This window comes from Prionailurus bengalensis, chromosome D3, assembly GCF_016509475.1.
Source record: "Prionailurus bengalensis isolate Pbe53 chromosome D3, Fcat_Pben_1.1_paternal_pri, whole genome shotgun sequence".
Taxonomy (NCBI): domain Eukaryota; kingdom Metazoa; phylum Chordata; class Mammalia; order Carnivora; family Felidae; genus Prionailurus; species Prionailurus bengalensis.
The window spans coordinates 27,171,246-27,195,173 of record NC_057356.1 but is presented as its reverse complement, the minus strand read 5'-3'; the positions used below and the strand labels follow the sequence as shown (position 1 = coordinate 27,195,173).

The following is a 23,928-nucleotide window of genomic DNA, read 5'->3' as shown; positions in this document are numbered from 1 at the left end:
ACCTTTGACATTCTGAGTTGATCTGTCCTAGGATCTGTATCTTCATCTCAGTGCTGCTGAGGAACCAGAGAATAGATGTGGAAGCTACACAGGCTGATGGCCAACCCCCCTCAGCTACTCATTAACTATGGAATCATGGGGCGAGTAATCAACCTCCCTGAACCACAGTTGCCAGAGTAATTAAAAGTAGGCTACAATAACACAGCTACTTTGAAAAGCTATGCAATGACTATATAACTTAACAGATGTTATGCATATGATATAATGTCCAGTCAAGGGTAGAAGACTCAACAACTGCTTTTGTTCTCTGCGTTCCCTTAGGAAACACATAACTTTCAGTTCATTCATTTCCTTTCCTTTCCTTCCATTTTCCGTTTCATTTCATTCCATTCCTTTATACTGTGAGAGTGAGTGCACACAGAAAGAGGGAAAGATATCCCAAGGAGGCTGTCAGCGCAAAACCCGACGTGGGGCTTGAACTCACAAACCCGAGTTGAAATCAAGAGTCACACCCTTAACCGACTGAGCCACCCAGGTGCCCCAATAAATGTCATGATTACAAATGCATAAAAACCCTACCTGGTTATAGAGTCTTCCTCAGAATTCTTATCTGTTCCTAAAGAAAAAAGCAAAATACATGTTTAATCAACAATGGAAAAATATAGGAACTTACAAGTGTATGGCTAATGATTTGTTCAAAAGTATTCCTTTGGGACCACACCTGGAAACCACACTACACTGAATGGTAATTATACCATTGGTAGGCTTAAAGCACTAAGAAATCTTACTTTCTCCTCTATATTGACCAAAGGCAAGAATGGGTTTTATCGGAATGTGACACCTACAGGTGAACTGATGTTTACAATGACCATCACTGACTGACTCTATGACACTGAAGGAAAGTGGTATCGTTAGGAGAATGATTATCCTAAGCTGACAATGTCAAACTGAAACTAGCATGATTTTTCTGGACTTCCACTACTAGAGGAGTTAAAAGAGAGTATCTTTATTTTGCTGTAACACGGCAGAACTTCCCCAGCCCTTCAGTACAGACTGTTCAGTTTTAGGATGAAACACCCCCTCACAAAGTGTGCTCTATAGCTATTGTACTTTGCAGCATGGCCAAACCATAGCAAACAGACTCTCCCTGGCCTTATTTCCAATGGCAAGGTAAGTAAGAAGGATTTGGCATTCCAGTTTGATAAAGTTCTAACCTCTTGAGACTGTCTCCTTCCATTGCTAGAGAGTCTATCTAGTCCCACCGCACATCACAGAGGAGGATGATCCCAATGTGAATGCTATGTAGTGGTTCATGATGTCATTTTTCTCAACCCTCCCCATTAGGTGACACACATCTAGAGAAATCATGCTTTTCTTCATGGAAGGCATGTATCATCAGATCCTCTACTGATGAGCAACAAAACAAAACCAAGGGCAAAGAATATCTTGAACGCCTACATTCAATTACCGGGGAATTTTAATTTTCTAAACATTCAAGGTGCCCACTGTATGATTCTTACTATATGACACTCTGGAAAGAGCAAGACTATGGAGGTAAGGGTTGGGGTGAATGTAGGGATAAAGGGGCACAGCACAGAGGACCTTGAAGGCAGTGAAACTCTTTCACATGATACCACAAAGGTGGATTCACATCATTACACATTTGTTAAAACTCATAGAATGTATAACACCAAGGCTGAACACTAACGCAAATTAGAGACTTTGCCTGAAAATGATGAGTTAGTGTGCGTATAAAACACACCACTGTTGTCAGGGTGCCTGGGTGGCTCAGTTGGTTCAGCGTCCAAGTCTGGATCTGAGCTCAGGTCATGATCTCACAGTTCACGGGACCAAGTCCTGCCTCAGGCTCTGTGCTGACAGCACAGGATTCTTTCTCCTCTCTGTCTCTGCCCCTTTGCTGCTCACACGCATGCATGCTCTCTCACTCAAAACTAAACAAAGGAACTGAAGAAAAGATACTACTCAAAATGGACCACTGTCGTGCAAGATGTTGACAACAGGGGAGGCTAGGCGTGTACGGGAGCATGCTATGGTATATGGAGACTCTCTGTACTTTCTATTATATTTTGCTGTGAACTTAAAACTGCTGTAACAATAAGGCTCATTAAATGTAAACAACAACAGTGGGTTTTTTTGCACGATGGCGGCTTAGGAGGACGCTGGGCTCACCGCACATCCTGCTGATCACTTAGATTCCACCTACACCTGCCTAAATAACCCAGAAAACTGCCAGAGGATTAGCAGAATGGAGTCGCCGGAGCCAAACGCAGACGAGAGGCCCAAGGAAGAGGGTAGGAAGGGCGGCGAGGCGGTGCGCGCTCCACGGACTGGCGGGAGGGAGCCGGGGCGGAGGGGCGGCTCGCCGGCCAAGCAGAGCCCCCGAGTCTGGCTTGCAAAAGCGGAGGGGCCTGACGGACTGTGTTCCCACAACAAGCGCGACTTAGCGTCTGGGAGGTCATAACTTAACAGCTCTGCTCGGAAAGCGGGAAGGCTGGAGGACAAGGGGAGGGAGAGCTGCTGAGCCCCCTGATGACAGAGCTCAGTGTGGTGGGGAACAAAGGCGCTCGCCAGCGCCATCTCCCCCGCCCATCCCCCAGCCAAAATCCCAAAGAGAACCAGTTCCTGCCAGGGAACTTGCTCGCTCCGCGCAAACACCCAACTCTGTGCTTCTGCGGAGCCAAACCTCCGGCAGTGGATCTGACTCCCTCCCGCTGCCACAGGGCCCCTCCTGAAGTGGATCACCTAAGGAGAAGTGATCTAAGCCTGCCCCTCCTGCCCCTGTGCACCTTGCCTACCCACCCCAGCTAATACGCCAGATCCCCAGCATCACAAGCCTGGCAGTGTGCAAGTAGCCCAGACGGGCCACACCACCCCACAGTGAATCCCGCCCCTAGGACAGGGGAAGAGAAGGCACACACCAGTCTGACTGTGGCCCCAGCGGTGGGCTGGGGGCACACATCAGGTCTGACTGCGGCCCCGCCCACCAACTCCAGTTATACACCACAGCACAGGGAAAGTGCCCTGCAGGTCCGCACCACGCCAGGGACTATCCAAAATGACCAAGCGGAAGAATTCCCCTCAGAAGAATCTCCAGGAAATAACAACAGCTAATGAGCTGATCAAAAACGATTTAAATAATATAACAGAAAGTGAATTTAGAATAATAGTCATCAAATTAATCGCTGGGCTTGAAAACAGTATACAGGACAGCAGAGAATCTCTTGCTACAGAGAGCAAGGGACTAAGGAACAGTCACGAGGAGCTGAAAAACGCTTTAAACGAAATGCATAACAAAATGGAAACCACCACGGCTCGGCTTGAAGAGGCAGAGGAGAGAATAGGTGAACTAGAAGATAAAGTTATGGAAAAAGAGGAAGCTGAGAAAAAGAGAGATAAAAAAATCCAGGAGTATGAGGGGAAAATTAGAGAACTAAGTGATACACTAAAAAGAAATAATATACGCATAATTGGTATCCCAGAGGAGGAAGAGAGAGGGAAAGGGGCTGAAGGGGTACTTGAAGAAATAATAGCTGAGAACTTCCCTGAACTGGGGAAGGAAAGAGGCATTGAAATCCAAGAGGCACAGAGAACTCCCTTCAGATGTAACTTGAATCGATCTTCTGCACGACATATCATAGTGAAACTGGCAAAATACAAGGATAAAGAGAAAATTCTGAAAGCAGCAAGGGGTAAACGTGCCCTCACATATAAAGGGAGACCTATAAGACTCGTGACTGATCTCTCTTTTGAAACTTGGCAGGCCAGAAAGAATTGGCACGAGATTTTCAGGGTGCTAGACAGAAAAACTATGCAGCCAAGAATCCTTTACCCAGCAAGTCTGTCATTTAGAACAGAAGGAGAGATAAAGGTCTTCCCAAACAAACAAAAACTGAAGGAATTTGTCACCACTAAACCAGCCCTACAAGAGATCCTAAGGGGGACCCTGTGAGACAAAGTCCCAGAGACATCACTACAAGCATTAAACATACAGACCTCACAATGACTCTAAACCCGTATCTTTCTATAATAACACTGAATGTAAATGGATTAAATGTGCTAACCAAAAGACATAGGGTATCAGAATGGATAAAAAAACAAGGCCCATCTATTTGCTGTCTACAAGAGACTCATTTTAGACCTGAGGACACCTTTAGCTTGAGAGTGAGGGGATGGAGAACTATTTATCATGCGACTGGAAGCCAAAAGAAAGCTGGAGTAGCCATACGTATATCAGACAAACTCGACTTTAAATTAAAGGCTGTAACAAGAGATGAAGAAGGACATTATATAATAGTTACAGGGTCTATCCATCAGGAAGAGCTAACAATTATAAATGTCTATGCGCCGAATACCGGAGCCCCCAAATATATAAAACAATTGCTCATAAACATAAGCAACCTTATTGATAAGAATGTGGTAATTGCAGGGGACTTTAACACCCCACTTACAGAAATGGATAGATCATCTAGACACACGGTCAATAAAGAAACAAGGGCCCTGAACGAGACATTGGATCAGATGGACTTGACACATATATTTAGAACTCTACATCCCAAAGCAACAGAATATACTTTCTTCTCGAGTGCACATGGAACATTCTCCAAGATAGATCATATACTGGGTCACAAAACCGCCCTTCATAAGTTTACAAGAATTGAAATTATACCATGCATACTTTCAGACCACAATGCTATGAAGCTTGAAATCAACCACAGGAAAAAGTCTGGAAAACCTCCAAAAGCATGGAGGTTAAAGAACACCCTACTCACGAATGAGTGGGTCAACCAGGCAATTAGAGAAGAAATTAAAAAATATATGGAAACAAACGAAAATGAAAATACAACAATCCAAACGCTTTGGGATGCAGCGAAGGCAGTCCTGAGAGGAAAATACATTGCAATCCAGGCCTATCTCAAGAAACAAGAAAAATCCCAAATACAAAATCTAACAGCACACCTAAAGGAACTAGAAGCAGAACAGCAAAGGCAGCCTAAACCCAGCAGAAGAAGAGAAATAATAAAGATCAGAGCAGAAATAAACAATATAGAATCTAAAAAAACTGTAGAGCAGATCAACGAAACCAAGAGTTGGTTTTTTGAAAAAATAAACAAAATTGACAAACCTCTAGCCAGGCTTCTCAAAAAGAAAAGGGAGATGACCCAAATAGATAAAATCATGAATGAAAATGGAATGATTACAACCAATCCCTCAGAGATACAAACAATTATCAGGGAATACTATGAAAAATTATATGCCAACAAATTGGACAACCTGGAAGAAATGGACAAATTCCTGAACACCCACACTCTTCCAAAACGCACTCAGGAGGAAATAGAAAGCTTGAACAGACCCATCACCAGCGAAGAAATTGAATCGGTTATCAAAAATCTCCCAACAAATAAGAGTCCAGGACCAGATGGCTTCCCAGGGGAGTTCTACCAGACGTTTAAAGCAGAGATAATACCTATCCTTCTCAAGCTATTCCAAGAAATAGAAAGGGAAGGAAAACTTCCAGACTCATTCTATGAAGCCAGTATTACTTTGATTCCTAAACCAGACAGAGACCCAGGAAAAAAAGAGAACTACAGGCCAATATCCCTGATGAATATGGATGCAAAAGTTCTCAATGAGATACTAGCAAATCGAATTCCACGGCATATAAAAAGAATTATTCACCATGATCAAGTGGGATTCATTCCTGGGATGCAGGGCTGGTTCAACATTCGCAAATCAATCAACGTGATACATCACATTAACAAAAAAAAAAGAGAAGAACCATATGATCCTGTCAATAGATCATAAAAGATCATAAAAGCCATTTATGAAAAGCCCACAACTAACATCATCCTCAACGGGGAAAAACTGAGAGCTTTTTCCCTGAGATCAGGAACACGACAAGGATGCCCACTCTCACCGCTGCTGTTTAACATAGTGCTGGAAGTTCTAGCATCAGCAATCAGACAACAAAAGGAAATCAAAGGCATCAAAATTGGCAAAGATGAAGTCAAGCTTTCGCTTTTTGCAGATGACATGATATTATACATGGAAAATCCGATAGACTCCACCAAAAGTCTGCTAGAACTGATACAGGAATTCAGCAAAGTTGCAGGATACAAAATCAATGTACAGAAATCAGTTGCATTCTTATACACTAACAATGAAGCAACAGAAAGACAAATAAAGAAACTGATCCCATTCACAATTGCACCAAGAAGCATAAAATACCTAGGAATAAATCTAACCAAAGATGTAAAGGATCTGTATCCTAAAAACTATAGAAAGCTTATGAAGGAAATTGAAGAAGATTTAAAGAAATGGAAAGACATTCCCTGCTCATGGATTGGAAAAATAAATATTGTCAAAATGTCAATACTACCCAAAGCTATCTACACATTCAATGCAATCCCAATCAAAATCGCACCAGCATTCTTCTCGAAACTAGAACAAGCAATCCTAAAATTCATATGGAACCACAAAAGGCCCCGAATAGCCAAAGGAATTTTGAAGAAGAAGACCAAAGCAGGAGGCATCACAATCCCAGACTTTAGCCTCTACTACAAAGCTGTCATCATCAAGACAGCATGGTATTGGCACAAAAACAGACACATAGACCAATGGAATAGAATAGAAACCCCAGAACTAGACCCACAAACGTATGGCCAACTCATCTTTGACAAAGCAGGAAAGAACATCCAATGGAAAAAAGACAGTCTCTTTAACAAATGGTGCTGGGAGAACTGGACAGCAACATGCAGAAGGTTGAAACTAGACCACTTTCTCACACCATTCACAAAAATAAACTCAAAATGGATAAAGGACCTAAATGTGAGACAGGAAACCATCAAAACCTTAGAGGAGAAAGCAGGAAAAGATCTCTCTGACCTCAGCCGTAGCAATCTCTTACTCGACACATCCCCAAAGGCAAGGGAATTAAAAGCAAAAGTGAATTACTGGGACCTTATGAAGATCAAAAGCTTCTGCACAGCAAAGGAAACAACCAACAAAACTAAAAGGCAACCAACGGAATGGGAAAAGATATTCACAAATGACATATCGGACAAAGGGCTAGTATCCAAAATCTATAAAGAGCTCACCAAACTCCACACCCGAAACACAAATAACCCAGTGAAGAAATGGGCAGAAAACATGAATAGACACTTCTCTCAAGAAGACATCCGGATGGCCAACAGGCACATGAAGAGATGTTCAGCGTCGCTCCTTATCAGGGAAATACAAATCACAACCACACTCAGGTATCACCTCACGCCAGTCAGAGTGGCCAAAATGAACAAATCAGGAGACTATAGATGCTGGAGAGGATGTGGAGAAATGGGAACCCTCTTGCACTGTTGGTGGGAATGCAAATTGGTGCAGCCGCTCTGGAAAGCAGTGTGGAGGTTCCTCAGAAAAGTAAAAATAGACCTACCCTATGACCCAGCAATAGCACTGCTAGGAATTTATCCAAGGGATACAGGAGTACTGATGCATAGGGCCACTTGTACCCCAATGTTCATAGCAGCACTCTCAACAATAGCCAAATTATGGAAAGAGCCTAAATGTCCATCAACTGATGAATGGATAAAGAAATTGTGGTTTATATACACAATGGAATACTACGTGGCAATGAGAAAAAATGAAATATGGCCTTTTGTAGCAACGTGGATGGAACTGGAGAGTGTGATGCTAAGTGAAATAAGCCATACAGAGAAAGACAGATACCATAGGGTTTCACCCTTATGTGGATCCTGAGAAACTTAACAGGAACCCATGGGGGAGGGGAAGGAATAAAAAAAAAAGAGGTTAGAGTGGGAGAGAGCCAAAGCATAAGAGACTGTTAAAAACTGAGAACAAACTGAGGGTTGATGGGGGGTGGGAGGGAGGAGAGGGTGGGTGATGGGTATTGAGGAGGGCACCTTTTGGGATGAGCCTTGGGTGTTGTATGGAAACCAATTTGTCAATAAATTTCATATCTAAAAAAAAACCCATAAATTGGGAAAACTGGGAATAGAAAGGGAACATCTTAAATCTGATAAAAATCATAAAAGTAAAAAAAATAACTAAATAAAAATAAAAATAAATGTAAACAACAACAACAACAACGACAACAACAACAACAGAACACGGTATCCACTGAAGCTACTCTTACCATATATTAATGCAAGATACAGTCACCTTGAACATTAAGATAGATATGAAAGTAACACAGTAGGGGTACTGTCTCCCATATGGAATTATATGAAAATACATAAGGCAAAATACAAAAATACAAAAGTTACTTGTATACTTAGGAAAGAAAACAATTGGTGAATATGATCAAATATAACTATAAACAGGAATCCAGCACTATAGGAATCAAACCTGGGTTTTGCATATAATTAAGAGATTTTATTCTAAAATAAATCAAAAATAATTATGTTGATCGTATCTAAGAATCATAATGAAAGCTTAATCACATCCAAAAGATTATAATGACCTAATATGGCCCTAGTCTTTTTTGTACAAATACCTACTTCATACGGATGATGAAACTGAAACCAGTACCATGGTAACCATCATATTACTTGCTAGTAAAATACAATTTTAAGACACCACCAAAAATTAAGTCAGGGCTATAATTCCTATGCAGAACAGATTTCATCCAGCAGGCCAAAGATGGCTACCCTCAGAACATCCTCCTTGAATGACTGGCCCTTGGTTGTTCCCTGGGATCTTGGACTTAAGGAAGGTTCCCACCATTTCCCAGCTGGTTAAGAGTGGCTCACTGTGCCTAAGTGCTGGTACAATCAATGTGCTTAAGGCCGTACACTTGATTGCCTTCTGGAAACCTGGGATTTTGGCACATGCTAAGGAGAAGATGCCTATGTGATTAGCGTTTGATGAAAACCTTGGGCACTGAGTACCCATAAGCCTCGTACTGGCAGACAACATTTCACTTGCGCTGTCCTAATTTCATGCTGGAGGAATTAAGCACATTCTGCTAACTCCATCGAGAAAGGATTCCTGGAAGCCTGCGCTTGGTCTCCTCTGGACTTCACCCCATGCACCTTTTCTCTGTGCTGATTGGCCTTCCTAGCCTGTCCCCATACCAAACCACAGGCATGAGTACAACTATATGCTGAGTCCTGTGAGCTCTTCTAGTGAATAATCAAATCTGGGTGCCGTTGGGGAGCCTCTAACACAACTGCGTTATATGAAATTTTTATCATTTGGGTTGATGTCTTACACGTGGTTACAGTCAGAAGGTTATGTCACAGAATACCTGTCCTGGAATCTCTTTTTCTTGGTATTTGCCTAGAAAATTCCTCCATTCCTATATATCCATTTGAGGAAAGGTTTCAAAGGAATAGATGAAATCATGATGTCAGAAAGGGTGAAACAGGCAACACTCCTATTTTACTCAGAAAAATAAAAGAGAGAGAATCCTGGTGGTTGCCAGTATGTTCTACCATATACAAGTTCCTCTCAAATATGGAAAATCAGTTCATTTTCTCCAACTCACTAGGACTTAGTTCATTTTTCTGGCAGATAGGAATCAAAGAAGTAACAGGGATCGTTCTAGAAAAAACAGAACTATCAGACCCAGTATAAAAACATACTACCGATTATATTCTTTTTGTTTCGTTGCCTTAATTTCTTAGAAAATTAAAAATATAGTTCACCTATTAAAGGCAGTTATTGCCAAAATAATCAAAAAGTCATAATTACTGTGTCCAAATTGTCAGGGGAATTATCCAGTCCACCCTGAAAACAGCAGATTTGAGCATTGAAGATCAATAGGACCCATTTGGGGGAAGGCAAAGTGAGTTATCTTCTATATAATTGGTTCAAAACTTGGTATTCCAATTGGCCACATATTCTTGTTAAGTCACAGCTTAACCAATTTGTGAAAAAAATATTAAAGCAGTTCACTTTAAAACTGTACCCTACAAAAATTTCTACCTGACAATCCAGAAAATGCTTTCAATCTTGACAGGACATCACCACTGACACTATCACTATCACTATCACTATCACTATCACTATCACTATCACTATCACTATGTGTGTACAGGTAGAAAGTCGTTTTGCCTAAGAAACTCATAAAGATGACACAAACTTGAGATTAGGTAGCCCAATGCCTTAGAAGGAAATATACATATTCCTTCTAAGGAAATATACGCATGTTCAACATGCATATGGTGGAAATGTATTCTAATAGTAGTAGATTCCAAGACAATTTTCCTTAGAGCTTTCTTTAGGGATGAAATTCAGAAAGGCAGATTAAAAGGAGAGATATCAGAAGAAGGCCAATCAAAAGAAAATAAAGAGAGACAGCACTAACAAAATACAGTCAGGTATTCAAACATAACAAAAAAGACACAAGCAAAAATAATCCCGTATTGACTTTTTTACTGACATCACTAGAATTCCCAAACTACGGAGAACTAGTAGATTCAGCGCATCACCTGACATTTTCTCCTTGTTATGATATTAGTTTTCTGCAATAACATATTGACACGAGGTCGGTTTCTCCAGTCTGCTGCTCTAGAAACTATTTCTGATCAAAACTTAAAGCTATTAAAAATACAGCTGTCTCGGGATTCCATTCCAGAGACAGGGCCTGACAGTGGCTTCCAGCTGTTGCTGCCAGATTTTTGTCCCAGTATTCATCCAGAAGAGTTCATCAAGGACTTGAGGAAAACCTCAAGTACTCCCACAAGCAGCAGGTAAGAACGACAACACTTTTCCTCACACTTGACTCCTAGGTTTTGACAATTATGGAAAAATGCTGGGCAAGTATACTCACCAGGCTAGACCATTTTCCCTTGACCCTGCCTGGGTAGGTGTTGCATTTACAAAAAGTTAGATAGGACCTTGGTTGATATGTTATTGGTCCACGTTTGGACACCGAAAGCACCAACCACGTAAATAAAAGGCCTTAACTCACAAATTGTTCTTTTGAAAAGGTTACCACCAGAGAACTTTTAAAAGTTAAATCCAACTTTCTTTGTGGTAATTTGATAAAGTACTCCTGCTTGAAGTTTTTGAAAATTTTCTCCACATCACTTCCTCTAACTCCTCGCCTACTTTTTCCCTAGCACTCCTCAGTCTTCTTTACTGCCATTCTTCCATCCATCCTCTCTAAAATGGTATCCCCAGGGTTTGTTCACTGGCCTTCTCATTCTCCATGTTCTCCATCATGGACAAGCTCCATCTTTATCCAAGCTATGACTCTGCCTAGTAATTCTCAGCAGATTATTTCAAATCTGCACCTCCAATCTTGAAGGTCTATCTCCAGCTGGAAACTCCTATTATTCAATTATCCAAATACTGAGAATATCCGACATGGATATTCCATCAAAGTCAACATCTACAGAAAACTACTGGTCTTCCTCATTCCTGCTGCTCTCCTCTGTTCATCTGATAAAGTCCTACTCATTCTTCATGTCCAATTTAAATGCTGGTGCACAACCTGGAAACCTCTGAATCTTCTGAGAGTTCTCTCTCACCCCCTAACTTTTTATATTCAGGAATCACAAACTCATATTAACTGTACTGTTTCTGTCTCTGCTTTATCTTTCCCCTGCTACTGCCCTAGTCAAACATGAGTTCTTAACTGATGATTTTCACAGGGAAAAAAAAGCCACCAAATATTATTGTTATTTCTTAAATGAATAAAAAATTTTCAGCAAAACAAATGAGAAAGACCCAAGGCCCAGAAAAAAAAAATTAATGGAATAAACTGAACCCCCTGACGTTTTCAATCTACACAGCTGAAAGTTTCACAATGGACTGATACCAGGCTAAGAAAACAAGAGCTTCCTTTGCCTCCCAGGCTCTTTATGTGGTTTCCTATAACCTATCGTCCATATGAGGGTTCGGAAAACTACGGCCACAGGCCAAATCCAACCTGCCATCTGGTTCTGTAAATAATGTTTTATTGGGGCATAGTCCCAGGTCTTCACTTACATATTGCTACGGCTGCTTTCACACTACAAGGGCAGAGCTGAGAGACCACATCACCTAAAATATTCACTGGCTCTTTAGGGAAAAAGGCTTGGTGATCTGTATTTTATGCCATAACCAGAGTGTCCTAACTCAAATCTAATCTTCTTAGTCTTCGGCTTCAAATTCTCCAAACTCCCTGCATCAAATACTGCCGCCTCCCTCCCTAAGAGCCCTTCCATATTCTTCATTCTTGCTAGAGAATCACAATTTTATTTGGATATTACTGTCTCCATACACAAAGAAGGTGGCCTCACCCTGGCTTCAAAAAGAGAAAGGATTATTCTAAGCTAATCACAGTACCTGATTTACCAGGGACCAGTTTAGGAGTGAGTATGTGATGTAACCTAGTCTTTAAAATGCTAGAGGAAGTCTACTGCAAGCCTCTTCCTAGTGAAAAGAAACACCTAAAGAAAAGCAGTCCTTCCCACCCACTGGATGTTGCCATGTGAGGGTATGATACCTGGAGCTGTTGCTAATTAGCCACCCCGGAAAGGAGAAATAAAAACACCACCAACTCCAAAACTGAACAAGAGACGACTGGGATCCTGATGACATCACCGAACCATCAAAACATTTCTGGTTCCTACTGTTTTCCTCGCTGTTAGAAGTCACCTATTATTTGCCGCTAAAAGCATTCTACCAAAGAAACTTCCCAAGGCCTATCGGGTAAGATCTACTCCTTTCTATAGCACTGACAAACTTCCATAAGCTTGTCTTACCTATGTAGTCACCTCATTCCCAACCATTCCCATAGCACACGTTTCCTACCAGCAAAACCCAACTGCTCATAAATCCCGCTAAGTTCACTCGGACACCTTCGCCTCTGCACTGCTGTGTACTCCGCCAAACACGTAATCGTGACAGTTTACAAACATTGTCAAACATACAAATGTTGGTCCTGCCAAACATTGTCATTCTGCCTCTCTACCTGGCAAACTCAACTACTCACCCTGCATGCTTACCGTAGATTCTACCCAGTCTTTGAAAACTCTGACTCCTCACCGTGAACTTACGGTAACTGGAACAAATGCCAATACAAAATAACAATGATAATTATAAACTCTACGAGACTCTGGCACCTAGTAAGCACTAAAGAGAGTAAATAATACAAATGACAGGGATAACAACAAACTCCTGGGGTGCAGAGACTGGTTTTTGAATGTTTGTATTCTACAACAGGATAACACTTAGTAGCTAAAAGGCACTTAAGAGTGACTTGTGAAGTGAACAAATGGACGTGAATAAAAATGATTCCTTTGAAAATTATTTTTAAAAACCACAGAAACGTTTCTGTTTCAAAAACCGCAGGGACAGCTCTATTCTCTTATGAGCACCTTCATGATCCAAACGCTGTCTGCTCGATCTTTGCCTTTGCTGTAACTTCCAGAACTAACCTACAGAAGGTCTTTGGTAACAGTCTACCAGGTTAAAGCTTTCTTCCTACTTTTCAGATTGTGCAGTGCACTAGGTGCCACAACTAGGGAGCAACAGTAGCATTGTGTGTGTGTGTGTGTGTGTGTGTGTGTGTGTGTGTGTGATTGTGAAACATCTTTGTGCTTTTATTTATAATTCCTGGAGCCCAAGTTGCCCTATTTGAATACTTATGAAGATAAAACTTTGACTACTGGCAACAGAGTATCTTATTCTAACAAAATTACACTGTCGTGACAATTCTCCAAGAAACAGAAGAAAACATTGTTCTAATGAAGTCAACATATCTCATTCTGGATTTGTTGTTGTTGTTGTTGTTTTTAAATGTTTATTTATTTTGAGAGAGACAGAGCATGCATGTACAGGGGAGGGGCAGAGAGAGAAGGAAAAGGGAAAATGCCACACAGGCTCTGAGCTGTCAGCAAAGAGCCCGACAGAGAAGTCTGACACAGGACTCCGACTCACCAACTGTGAGATGATGACGACCTGAGCTGAAATCAAGAGTTGGACACTTAACTGATGCAGCCACCCAAGCGCCCCTCTCTTTCTGTTTTGATTTATGAGGAGTGAAGTTGATAATGGGGAGACCTTGATACAGTATGTGAAATAACCTATGCCTCTCAACAAGGCATTGCTTTTCTTCGGTACTACTGGCAGCTATCTGTAAAAAACAATCTCACTGGCATTGCTGCACACTAGCTAAGTTTTGCAGTTCTTATGATTTGCCATTTGTTTATGGTACCAGGAAAGTACTGTAGAATTCCCAGTTTTAGGGCTGGTTAATTTTTTTTTTCAACGTTTATTTATTTTTTTGGGACAGAGAGAGACAGAGCATAAACAGGGGAGGGGCAGAGAGAGAGGGAGACACAGAATCGGAAACAGGCTCCAGGCTCTGAGCCATCAGCCCAGAGCCTGACGCGGGGCTTGAGCTCACGGACCACGAGATCGTGACCTGGCTGAAGTCGGCCGCTTAACTGACTGTGCCACCCAGGCGCCCCTCGCTGGTCAATTTTTTAATGAGACAAATCACTAGGTAACAATATTTACTAAATATAATCCATTTGTAAACATTTTATAAAAGATCCATTTTTATAGCAAGTGCAATTTGTTATAATATGTTTATGGAGGAAACATAAAACCTACTAACTTAAAAATCTTTTTTCCTCTGGGCACCTGGATGGCTCCATTGGTGAAGCATCTGACCTTGGCTCAGGTCGTGATCTCGCAGCTCACGAGTTCGAGCTGCACATTGGTCTCTCTGCTGTCAGTGGTGGAGCCTGCTTTGGATCCTCTGTCTACCTCCCTCTGCCCCCTCTCCTGCTCTCTCTCTCTCTCTCTCTCTTTCTCTCTCAAAATTAAATAAACAGTTAACCAAGCATTTTCGTATTTATTACACAAAGATGTCACATGGTATTTTAGGGGTCATGACTAAAATAATGAATTTCTTCTCAGATAATACTGCCTCATATTTTCAATTACCTACAGTTAACTTCTTAAATCATTCTGAACATTAGACTCTAAAGAAAGAAATTAAGAAAGAAAATGAATACACATGCAATTTACACATTGGTGTTCTTTTCTCCATTGTTCTTTCATTATCAAAACACCCTTACTCTGACTTTACCTATGTTAGGACCACCAAGAGCAATTCACTATGTAAAGTCTTACCTGGATTGCTATTTTGCAAAGAATTTTTAAGCATGATTTCTTCTTTATGGTGGCAAATTATTTCGTCACTGCTATGTATAAAAAAGGGTGATAAATAATATTACTATTTTAATGCTGATATGAAAAACATTTACCAAATACATCAAATTCTTAGAGTATTTCAAATAATATCAGAGCAAATATCAAAACTTGAATTACCCCATATACTTCAAATTTGTACATTCTAGAAGCCTTTCATTAAGTCTGTACTGAAAGAAGAAAAAAACAGGAAGATGAACCAGTCATGAATTGAGGGCATTCTAGCTTAGTCAATTAAAACTAGCTGGCCCGGGGCACCTGGGTAGTTAAGCGCCCAACTTTAGCTCAGGTCATGATCTCACGGGTTATGGCTTTGAGCCCCACGTCGGGCTCTGTGCTGATAGCGCAGAGCCTGGAGCCTGCTTCCGATTCTGTGTCTCCCTCTCTCTCTGCAACCACCCCCCACCCCAGCTCATACTCTGTCTCCCTCTATCAAAAGTAAATACACATCAAATAGTAATGAGAATCATTAGAATTCGCTTGCCAGAATGGAAAGGATTTGGAACTCAGAAGTCCTACTCTATAACCTATAGCTATTTGTTCTTGGAGAAGCCACTTCTCTTTGGCTCAAAATCTCCCTCTATAAAACAAGGGAAATTACTGCCTTAGTTTACAAGGTTGATAAGAGGATTTAATGAGATATTATACCCAAAACGTGGCCTCTCAGGCCATGGCCTCTTAGGTGATGCTCATTACTCTGGGAAGGGCAAGATGAGACCTTCCATGACCTCAGAAAAGATGCTCCACAGGATTTAAAGTGGTAGTCCAGGGGCACCTGGGTGGCTCAGTCCGTTGGGCATCCAACTCTTGATCTCATCTTGGGTATTGATCTCAGGCTCATGAGTTCGAGCCCCATGGTGGACTCCACGCTGGGCATGGAGCCTACTTAAAAAAAAAAAGGCAGGGGTACAGATCTACTAACAAAGGAGAAAGGAAAGTCCGATCTCTTCCTGCAGCATCGTTTGAACCTCTCTGACAGCTTAGAATGGTCCCAACTAACATCTTCTGGCCAACAAAAAAGACAAACAAGATCCGCAAAGGGTAACTCATAAGGAAAGTCTAGGCTAAGATATGGGTTCCACATAAGGTCTTTGAGCGTGGAGGGACAGGGGTGTATGGCGAAAGCCAGGAGGCCCAGCTGCCCCAACAGGGTGCTGGTGCTTTGGGATAGCTGCTGAGCATATGTGCATGTGCAGTGAACAAAAGAAACTTTGTAACTTTGAAATCTAAGTGTGGATCACCATGAACACTGAAAAATCTGGATCAGCAAGGGAATCCTGGGAGCAAAGGTCAATCACGACCAGACTGCAGCACCAGTTTCAACAGCAATGCCACAGAAACAGAATCAAAGAAAACTGTAGAATGATCAGATGCCCTTTTGTCCCCTCCAAATGACTTGTGAAAGAGGACTGTCTCTTTGGTCTTAGGGTGCTCCTTAGGTTCTTGTAAAATTCAAGGGACAGAGTACAGGAGATAGCCCTCAAAGGAAAGTGCAGGGTCTTCTACAAAACTGAACATTTCAGGACCCAGGTTACTAGATAGAAAACGCAGAGATGTAACATTATTTGTGCCCCATGCAGAGGGGTTATACTTGACATGAAATGCATAATCCTGGACGATAAAGGTCTCAAAAGTCCAGAGATAAAGAATCCTGCACACATTCCTACTTCCAACTAGTCTAGTCCTTTGCTTGATTTCTGGCTCATGTTGTGGACTACCCGACTGCCATTCCCAAACTGCCTGACCAAACTACGAAATCCCATCTGTTCCATACGAAGATAACAGTTACATTATTTTAAAACTCAGTTTAGTAATAACTAGCATTTTAATACAAACACTTACAGATTAAAACCCTTAATATAAGCATATTCATCTGTAGCCCATCCATATACATCTTGAGGAAAAGGGTCAATACCTTGCTGAAGAAGAAGCCTGACTACATTTGTTGCGTCATAATTTACAGCAAGCATGAAGGCTGTTCTAAAATAACAGAGATAACTTCACTCTTAGGAATCTAGAGTTATTGAAACAGCTAATTTCATATGCTGTATCAGGTTAATATCTTGCCTATCTGTTCAGAATCGACCATTCACATGTTTCAGTGTTCATCTTTGTAAATGATCTCCAAGGCCAAAATGAAGGGACAAAAAGGAAGCTTCTTGTCCCACTTGGGTGATGTATTATAGAGTTGCTAATTTTAAGTCCTTTGATAAACAAGAAACTATGCTGAGGTCACTTATCCGAATAGGTAAAGATTTAAAAAAGAATTCCCCATGTCTTCCTTAATCGGATACAGTGCACTTCAAAGCCATCTAGAGGTCAAGTAATTATAGAAACTATCTGCAGGCTTAAAATGATAATATTTTAATGCGAATGCTAACAAAATAGGCATAATTATAGTTAAGGATGCTGATAAGCCTATGGTAGGCGCTAAATTAAATGCTATGTATATAAAATATTATTTACGCACAACCACCCTTGAAGGATATATTATCATCATCCTTTTCATATCAGGAAACATAGTTAGTGATGATATGTAACTCTCCCAAGGTCACAACACCTAGCCAGTAGGAAAGCTATGAATCAACTTAGTCTTGTGTGAATCTAAAGCACATCTCTTCCTTCTTTATCACCCACCTATAACTTATCCTCATGAAAGGAAAAGTCTATTCAGTTAAAGTTATCTTTCATCTTTCTACTCCTGCCAATTAAAAATAAAATCAAAAGTACATATACTGGACATGAAAAGGGGTAACACCTGATGAGACCTGGTAATAGCAATTAATCATCACTTAGAGATCACCTAACGACATCAGTATTCCTCAAACAAGAAAAAAAAAAGCAATTTAAAGAAAAGTGTCATCCAGAAGACCAAACAACTCCTATTTATGTTTAATACGCATCTTTTTTTAAACATTTATTTGCTTTTGGGAGACAGAGCTCAAGCAAGGGAGAGGGACAGAGAGAGAGGGATACACAGAATCCAAAGCAGCTCCAGGCTCCAAGCTGTCAGCTCAGAGCCCGACGTGGGGCTCGATCCCACGAACCATGACACCATGACCACAGCCAAAGTCATAGACTTAACCAACTGAGCCACCCAGGCACCCCAATATACTTCTTTGAAGGAAAAATGTATATGAAGTAGAAGTTCTTTTTGTTTTAAGTTTATTTACGATTATTTTGAGAAAGAGAGAGAGTGTACGCGAGAGTGTGGGCAACGGGCAGAGACAGAGTGAGAGAGAGAGAGAGAGAGAGAGAGAGATTGAGAATCTGAAGCAGGCTCTACACTGTCAGCACAGAGCCTGATGTGGGGTTCAACCCACGAACCATGAGATGATCACATGAGCCAAAGTCGGATGCTTAACTAACTGAGCCACCTAGGTGCCTCTACGAAGTAGAAGTTTAAAAAAATACCATAAAAGGGTTAAGAAGGCCAATATTGTGTCATAAAGTAAATTAAGAGCTGAGAGTCCACCCTTTATAAAACTAATATGAAATCCCTTTAGTTAACACAAAATCATGTGGCAGAAAAAAAAACCACACAAACAAAAAAACCCACTGCAGGAGCAACTGGGGGACTCAGTTGGTTGAGCATCAGACTCTTGATCTCAGCTCGGGTCTTGATCTCAGAGTCATGAGTTCAGGCCCAGTGTTGGACTCCAGGCCGAGCATGGAACCTACTTAAAAATAAACCCTGCAAATGACATGAGTCAACATCATCAAGGAATATGAATTCTGCTATACCCTGTTCTTCATGTTGCCTAGTCAGATTAATTGCTTTCTGCCTAACTGGTGATGTGTTGACATTTTTCACTATATAATTATAAATTAATCTTCTTCTTCTGAAGTTAATCTTCCTGACTTGAATAATTATTACCACTCTAGAACCATAGTAAGGTTTAAAAGAAAACTACTGCACCTTTTTAATTTATCCTCTGCATGTATATTTGCCGCCTTTTCTACTAAAACCTCCACTATTTGCTGTTTGTTTTCATTTACAGCAACTAGAAGTGGTGTGAAGTTATCCTGTAAAAGAGCAAAAACAATTCAGAATTTACAAAATTACGCCTTTCCATACGGAATTTTAAAACATACAAAAGATCCTCTAAACTTAAACATATAATACAAAGAGTAAATAAAAAATGGCCTCTTCCTTCCCACCCCTGTGCTTTCTTTCACCTGCTGCTGCTCCTCTTTAAAATAGCCCTCCTCCACTGGGGCACCTGGGTGGCTCAGTTGGTTAAGTGACCAACTGCAGCTCAGGTCATGATCTCAGGGTTTGTGAGTTTGATCCCTGTATTGTGCTCTATGCTGACTGCGCACAGCCTGTAGCCTGTTCCAGATTCTGTGTCTCCCCCCCTCCCTGCCCTCGCTCTCTCTCTCTCTCTCTCAAAAAGAAATACACATTAAAAATTGTTTCTAATAAAATAGCCCTCCTCCACCTTCTTCAACAGATTATATGCAGTCATTCTCCCAAACTCAATTCAAACACTGACTGGTTCCAAGATCGTTGCTTCTATCACAGTACTCATGATGGTATACTGTAGTTATTGTTCCCTGTCTAAACCAAGAGCTTCTTGAGAGCAGGGGCTATTTCTTATCTCTATATCTCCAAACTCCAAAACACAGCAGTAAATGCTTTAAGTACTTTTACTGAATTAATAACCTAAATGATGATCTCTGGAGCAGTGTTTCTTAAATTATCTTCCAAAGAATACGTACTTTGCCAGAAGGTAAGTACTATGTCCCAATGGAAAGATTTCGTGATCACCTATGTTTGAGAAATATTATAAAACTGCATTATATGTCTGGCATTACAGAAATCCATTTAAATCTGCTCAATCCCCATTTGACCATCCTTTTTGTGGCAAACATTCACATTTGAGGAATCAGAGTTTCAGGGATATAGTTTGGAGAGCTTTCCGATAAAGGTGAAGCTTTTCCCCAAGTTATACAAACTTGCTTGTCTTCTGTCAGTGGTATCAGGATCCACTGACATCCGAGATGTCAACATAAGGCATTCCTGCTCCAAATGGGTCACTAAGGAGATGGGCTCAGAACTCCAAGAGATAAGCTTCAAATGAACTTTGATTCCTTAATATTAAATAGCCCATGGGCTTTCTCCTATTATAAAATGCTAAAGTTTTATCTTAACTGTTAGGAAGCTCAATATGAAATTTTATTCTCAATTATAATAATCCTGGGACCCTAATGCATATCTACTACTAAAACAATCTGTTTGTATTCTAGGTATATTCCAGTGTCCACTGGAATAGCTACTTACTTTATATTTTAGGCAAAATATAAATCGGAAATAAAAATATAATGGCTTATCAATAAAAATTCAAACACTGGTTTCTACAGATCATGTTTAGCATAATGAAAGTGACTACATTATTTGCATTTTGGGGGGAACAATGCTGAGGAGAAAGAGAATATTGTCTGCAATAGGCGTAACCTATTCAACTGTAACCATGATTAATCTAATACGGTTTGCAAATATTCCAATAGGAATACGATTATTCAAATTTTGTTTCTTGTAATGTTTATTTATTTTTGACAGAGAGAGAGAGAGAGAGACAGAGCATGAGCGGGCAAGGGGCAGAGAGAGAGGGAGACACAGAATCCAAAGCAGGCTACAGGCTCTGAGCTGTCAGCACAGAGCCCCACACGGGGCTCGAACTCACAGACCGCGAGATCATGACCTGAGCCGAAGTCGGACGCTCAACCGACTGAGCCACCCAGGCGCCCCAGGAATACGATGATTTATAGTACACAGAAGGAAAAAGTGTCTTGTTTTCAAACTAACTTATGGGGCACCTGGGTGGCTCAGTCAGTTAAAAGGCCGACTTCGGTTCAGGTCATGATGTCATGGTTTGTGAGTTCAGGCCCTGCACTGGGCTCTATGCTGACAGCTCAGCCTGGAGCCTGCTTGGGATTCTGTGTCTCCCTTTCTCTCTGCCCCTCCCCCACTCATGCAGGTGCTGTCTCTCCTTCAAAATCAATAAACATTAAAAAAATACATACAATACAAAAACAACTTAGAAAGTCTAACTTGGAAAATTCAATCCTATTCCGAAGACATTAACATAAAATACAAAATATAATTATAAATCAATATGGATTGCCTTCAAAACCTTGAAAACTTTATCAAAATAGACCATAAAACAGAGGCGCCTGGGTAGCTCAGTCAGTTAAGCATCTGACTCTTGACTTTGGCTCAAGTCATGGTCTCATGATTCATGAGTTCAAACCCAGTGCCTCCTAGGGATTCTCTCTCTCTCTTTCTCAAAATTAACTTAAAAAAAATTACCAAGGTTTCTTTGTGTCCCAAAAGAGATCTGATTAGCACAGTCTAAGAATATATATATATATATATATATATATATATATATACATGTATGTATTTACGTATATATATATTTATATGTGTGTGTATATGTATATGTATATATATACATATATGTATATATATATATATAGAGAGAGAGAGAGAGAGAGATCATAAAACAGTAATTGCAAACGCAATGCTTATGGAGGAAAAGTAGGTGACTCGAGTAAGTGAAGAACCTAAGTGGGACAGTAGCAAACTGGAGACACACACGCCTCATATAAAAAGGGCAGCCGCTGGAATGCATACCAAACAGTAGTATGGGCTCAAAGTACCCGGTATGATTCTGTAAGAAAAGTCTGAAATCCAGATTTCTGCATGAGTGTCATCATTTTAAACGTTGACTCAATTTATGGAGGAAACTAAACACATCCAGGGGCCAAATTTAGTCAATAGCCCACGGGTATTTTGGTTGTGCATAAAGCAAATATTTGTATGTAAATCTTTCCTGAAGTATCAGTATCACGTTTTACCAAACACTTAGGCCCCAACATGTAATAAAAATTGCTATTAAGACTCATAAGAGGGGAGCCTGGGTGGCTTAGTCAGTTGAGCATCTGACGCTTGACCTCAGCTCAGGTCATGATCCCAGGGTTGTGGGCCTGAGTCCTGCATCAGGCTTGGCACTGAGCTTGGAGCCTGCTTGAGGTTGTCCCTCTCTCCCTCTGCCCTTCTCCCCCACTCACACTCTCTCTGTCTAAAAGAATCACAACAAAAAGACTCGTAACACCACTTTAAGATTTTTTCCAACGCTTATTAAAACTGCAATCTATCTGTGTTTAATTCTCCCAGACTGTTAATCAAATAGACAAATTAGTTCACAACTATGCTGAAACTCAATTATTAAAACAATTCCCAACTGTATTGTCACTAACTACATTTCCATGTTTAAAACTACCATTTGGATTATGCCAGGGCTATATGACCTTAACAGACATCATAAGACAGTCTGTCACATAGCTTCCACTAATAAAAAAGATTCAAGACTTTCTCCTCTTGCAATCAGGAAAACACTGCTTGTAATAACCAAATGGATATGAATATGAGAGAGAGAGAGAGAGAGAGAGAGAGCGAGCAAGCGTGAGCGAGTAGGGGAGGGGCAGGGAGAGAGACTCTCATGTGTCTCTGCACCATCAGTGCAGAGCCCAATGTGGGGCTCGAACTCACAAACCATGAGATCACAACCTGAGTGGAAGTCGGACGCTTAATCAACCGAACAACCCGGGTACCCCTCCCTTCAGTAGTTAGCTTTTTTTTTTTTTAAATGTCCACTTATTTGTGAAAGAGAGAGAAAGAGCACGAGCAGGGGAGGGGCAAAAAGAGAGGGAGACTACAGAATATGAAGCAGGCTCCAGTCTCTGTCTAACCTGTCAGCACAGAGTCCAACACGGGGCTAGAACTTGTGAACCGTGAGATGATGACCTGAGCCTGAAGTCAGATGCTTCACCGACTGAGCCACCCACACACCCCAGTAGTTCTGAACCAAGAGTTGTAGCACAGTCTCAAAAAAAATATTTCTAAATATCCATGTCTTTGTATACATGTTACTAGATTTACTCAAACTCTTCAGGGGAGAGTTTAGGCTTGTAAAAAAAAAAATGGAAACTTCCTCAGAGCACTGTGATTCCCCACCACAATTCTAGCTGAGAGCTGGTGCAGCAGACAATCACATCAGTCTCATGTATGTGGCCAACTCCCTCTATCATTTGAAGATTTAGCCAAAAGAATGACTTATCAAAACTGCATTTAATTTCCCTGAGCAGAGGTAGAACAGGGACTAAATGTAAAGTCAAAATGCAACTTGATTTCATTACTTTTAAACTTCTTACTTCCCATCAAGATATTCTAGATTTCAGAACAGAGTTTAGACTCTTATCTAAGTGGCTGTTTCTGCCAGAATAGGATTATATGACAGTTAATTATTTGTTCTTTCCTCTCCTTGCCCACTTCATCAACCACCTGTTCACTGCCAATCTGATTTCCTCTGAGTCCTCCTACACTTGGTCTCTAGGCAGGTTTACAACTCACCCTTTCCGTAAGTAACAATTATTCCTCTCGAAAATTGAAGATTCCTTGACTAAACATATAAACTGAAGGGGGGAAAAATAAAACAAACAGCCTCTTCTTGTTATTTTCTCTCACTTGCCAAATTTCCAAATTGGCCCACTTAGTTCTGACTGCTCCCTCCTTTCCCCTTTTTCCTCTTAAGCCTTGGCCAATAAAAGATACATCCCATTTTTATAAATCACTTTTCTATCAAATGTGAACTTGTCAACAGCAGCAATATTTTTTATTGTAAAATGCATTTGTTTTCTTTGAGTTTTAAGACAAAGCCTAGGGCAAATTTTGCT

The 23,928-nt window shown here is 40.8% G+C and overlaps 1 protein-coding gene across 7 annotated transcripts in view; it reads right to left on the bottom strand.

Annotated features, from left to right (window-relative positions):
- The window catches only part of LOC122471003 (ankyrin repeat domain-containing protein 26-like), a 115,134-nt gene that overhangs the window by 84,341 nt on the left and 6,865 nt on the right, over window positions 1-23,928 (bottom strand). For 4 of the 7 annotated variants that reach the window (XM_043559318.1, XM_043559321.1, XM_043559324.1 and 1 more), the window contains exons 4-7: window positions 19,106-19,212; window positions 15,109-15,179; window positions 580-616; window positions 3-53 (exon numbers count right to left, since the gene is read on the bottom strand). In XM_043559318.1, coding sequence (XP_043415253.1) covers window positions 3-53; window positions 580-616; window positions 15,109-15,179; window positions 19,106-19,212 — 266 coding nt within the window. The remainder of the gene's footprint in view (window positions 1-2; window positions 54-579; window positions 617-15,108; window positions 15,180-19,105; window positions 19,213-23,928) is intronic. The other 3 variants (XM_043559322.1, XM_043559325.1, XM_043559320.1) reach the window with 2 other exon arrangements.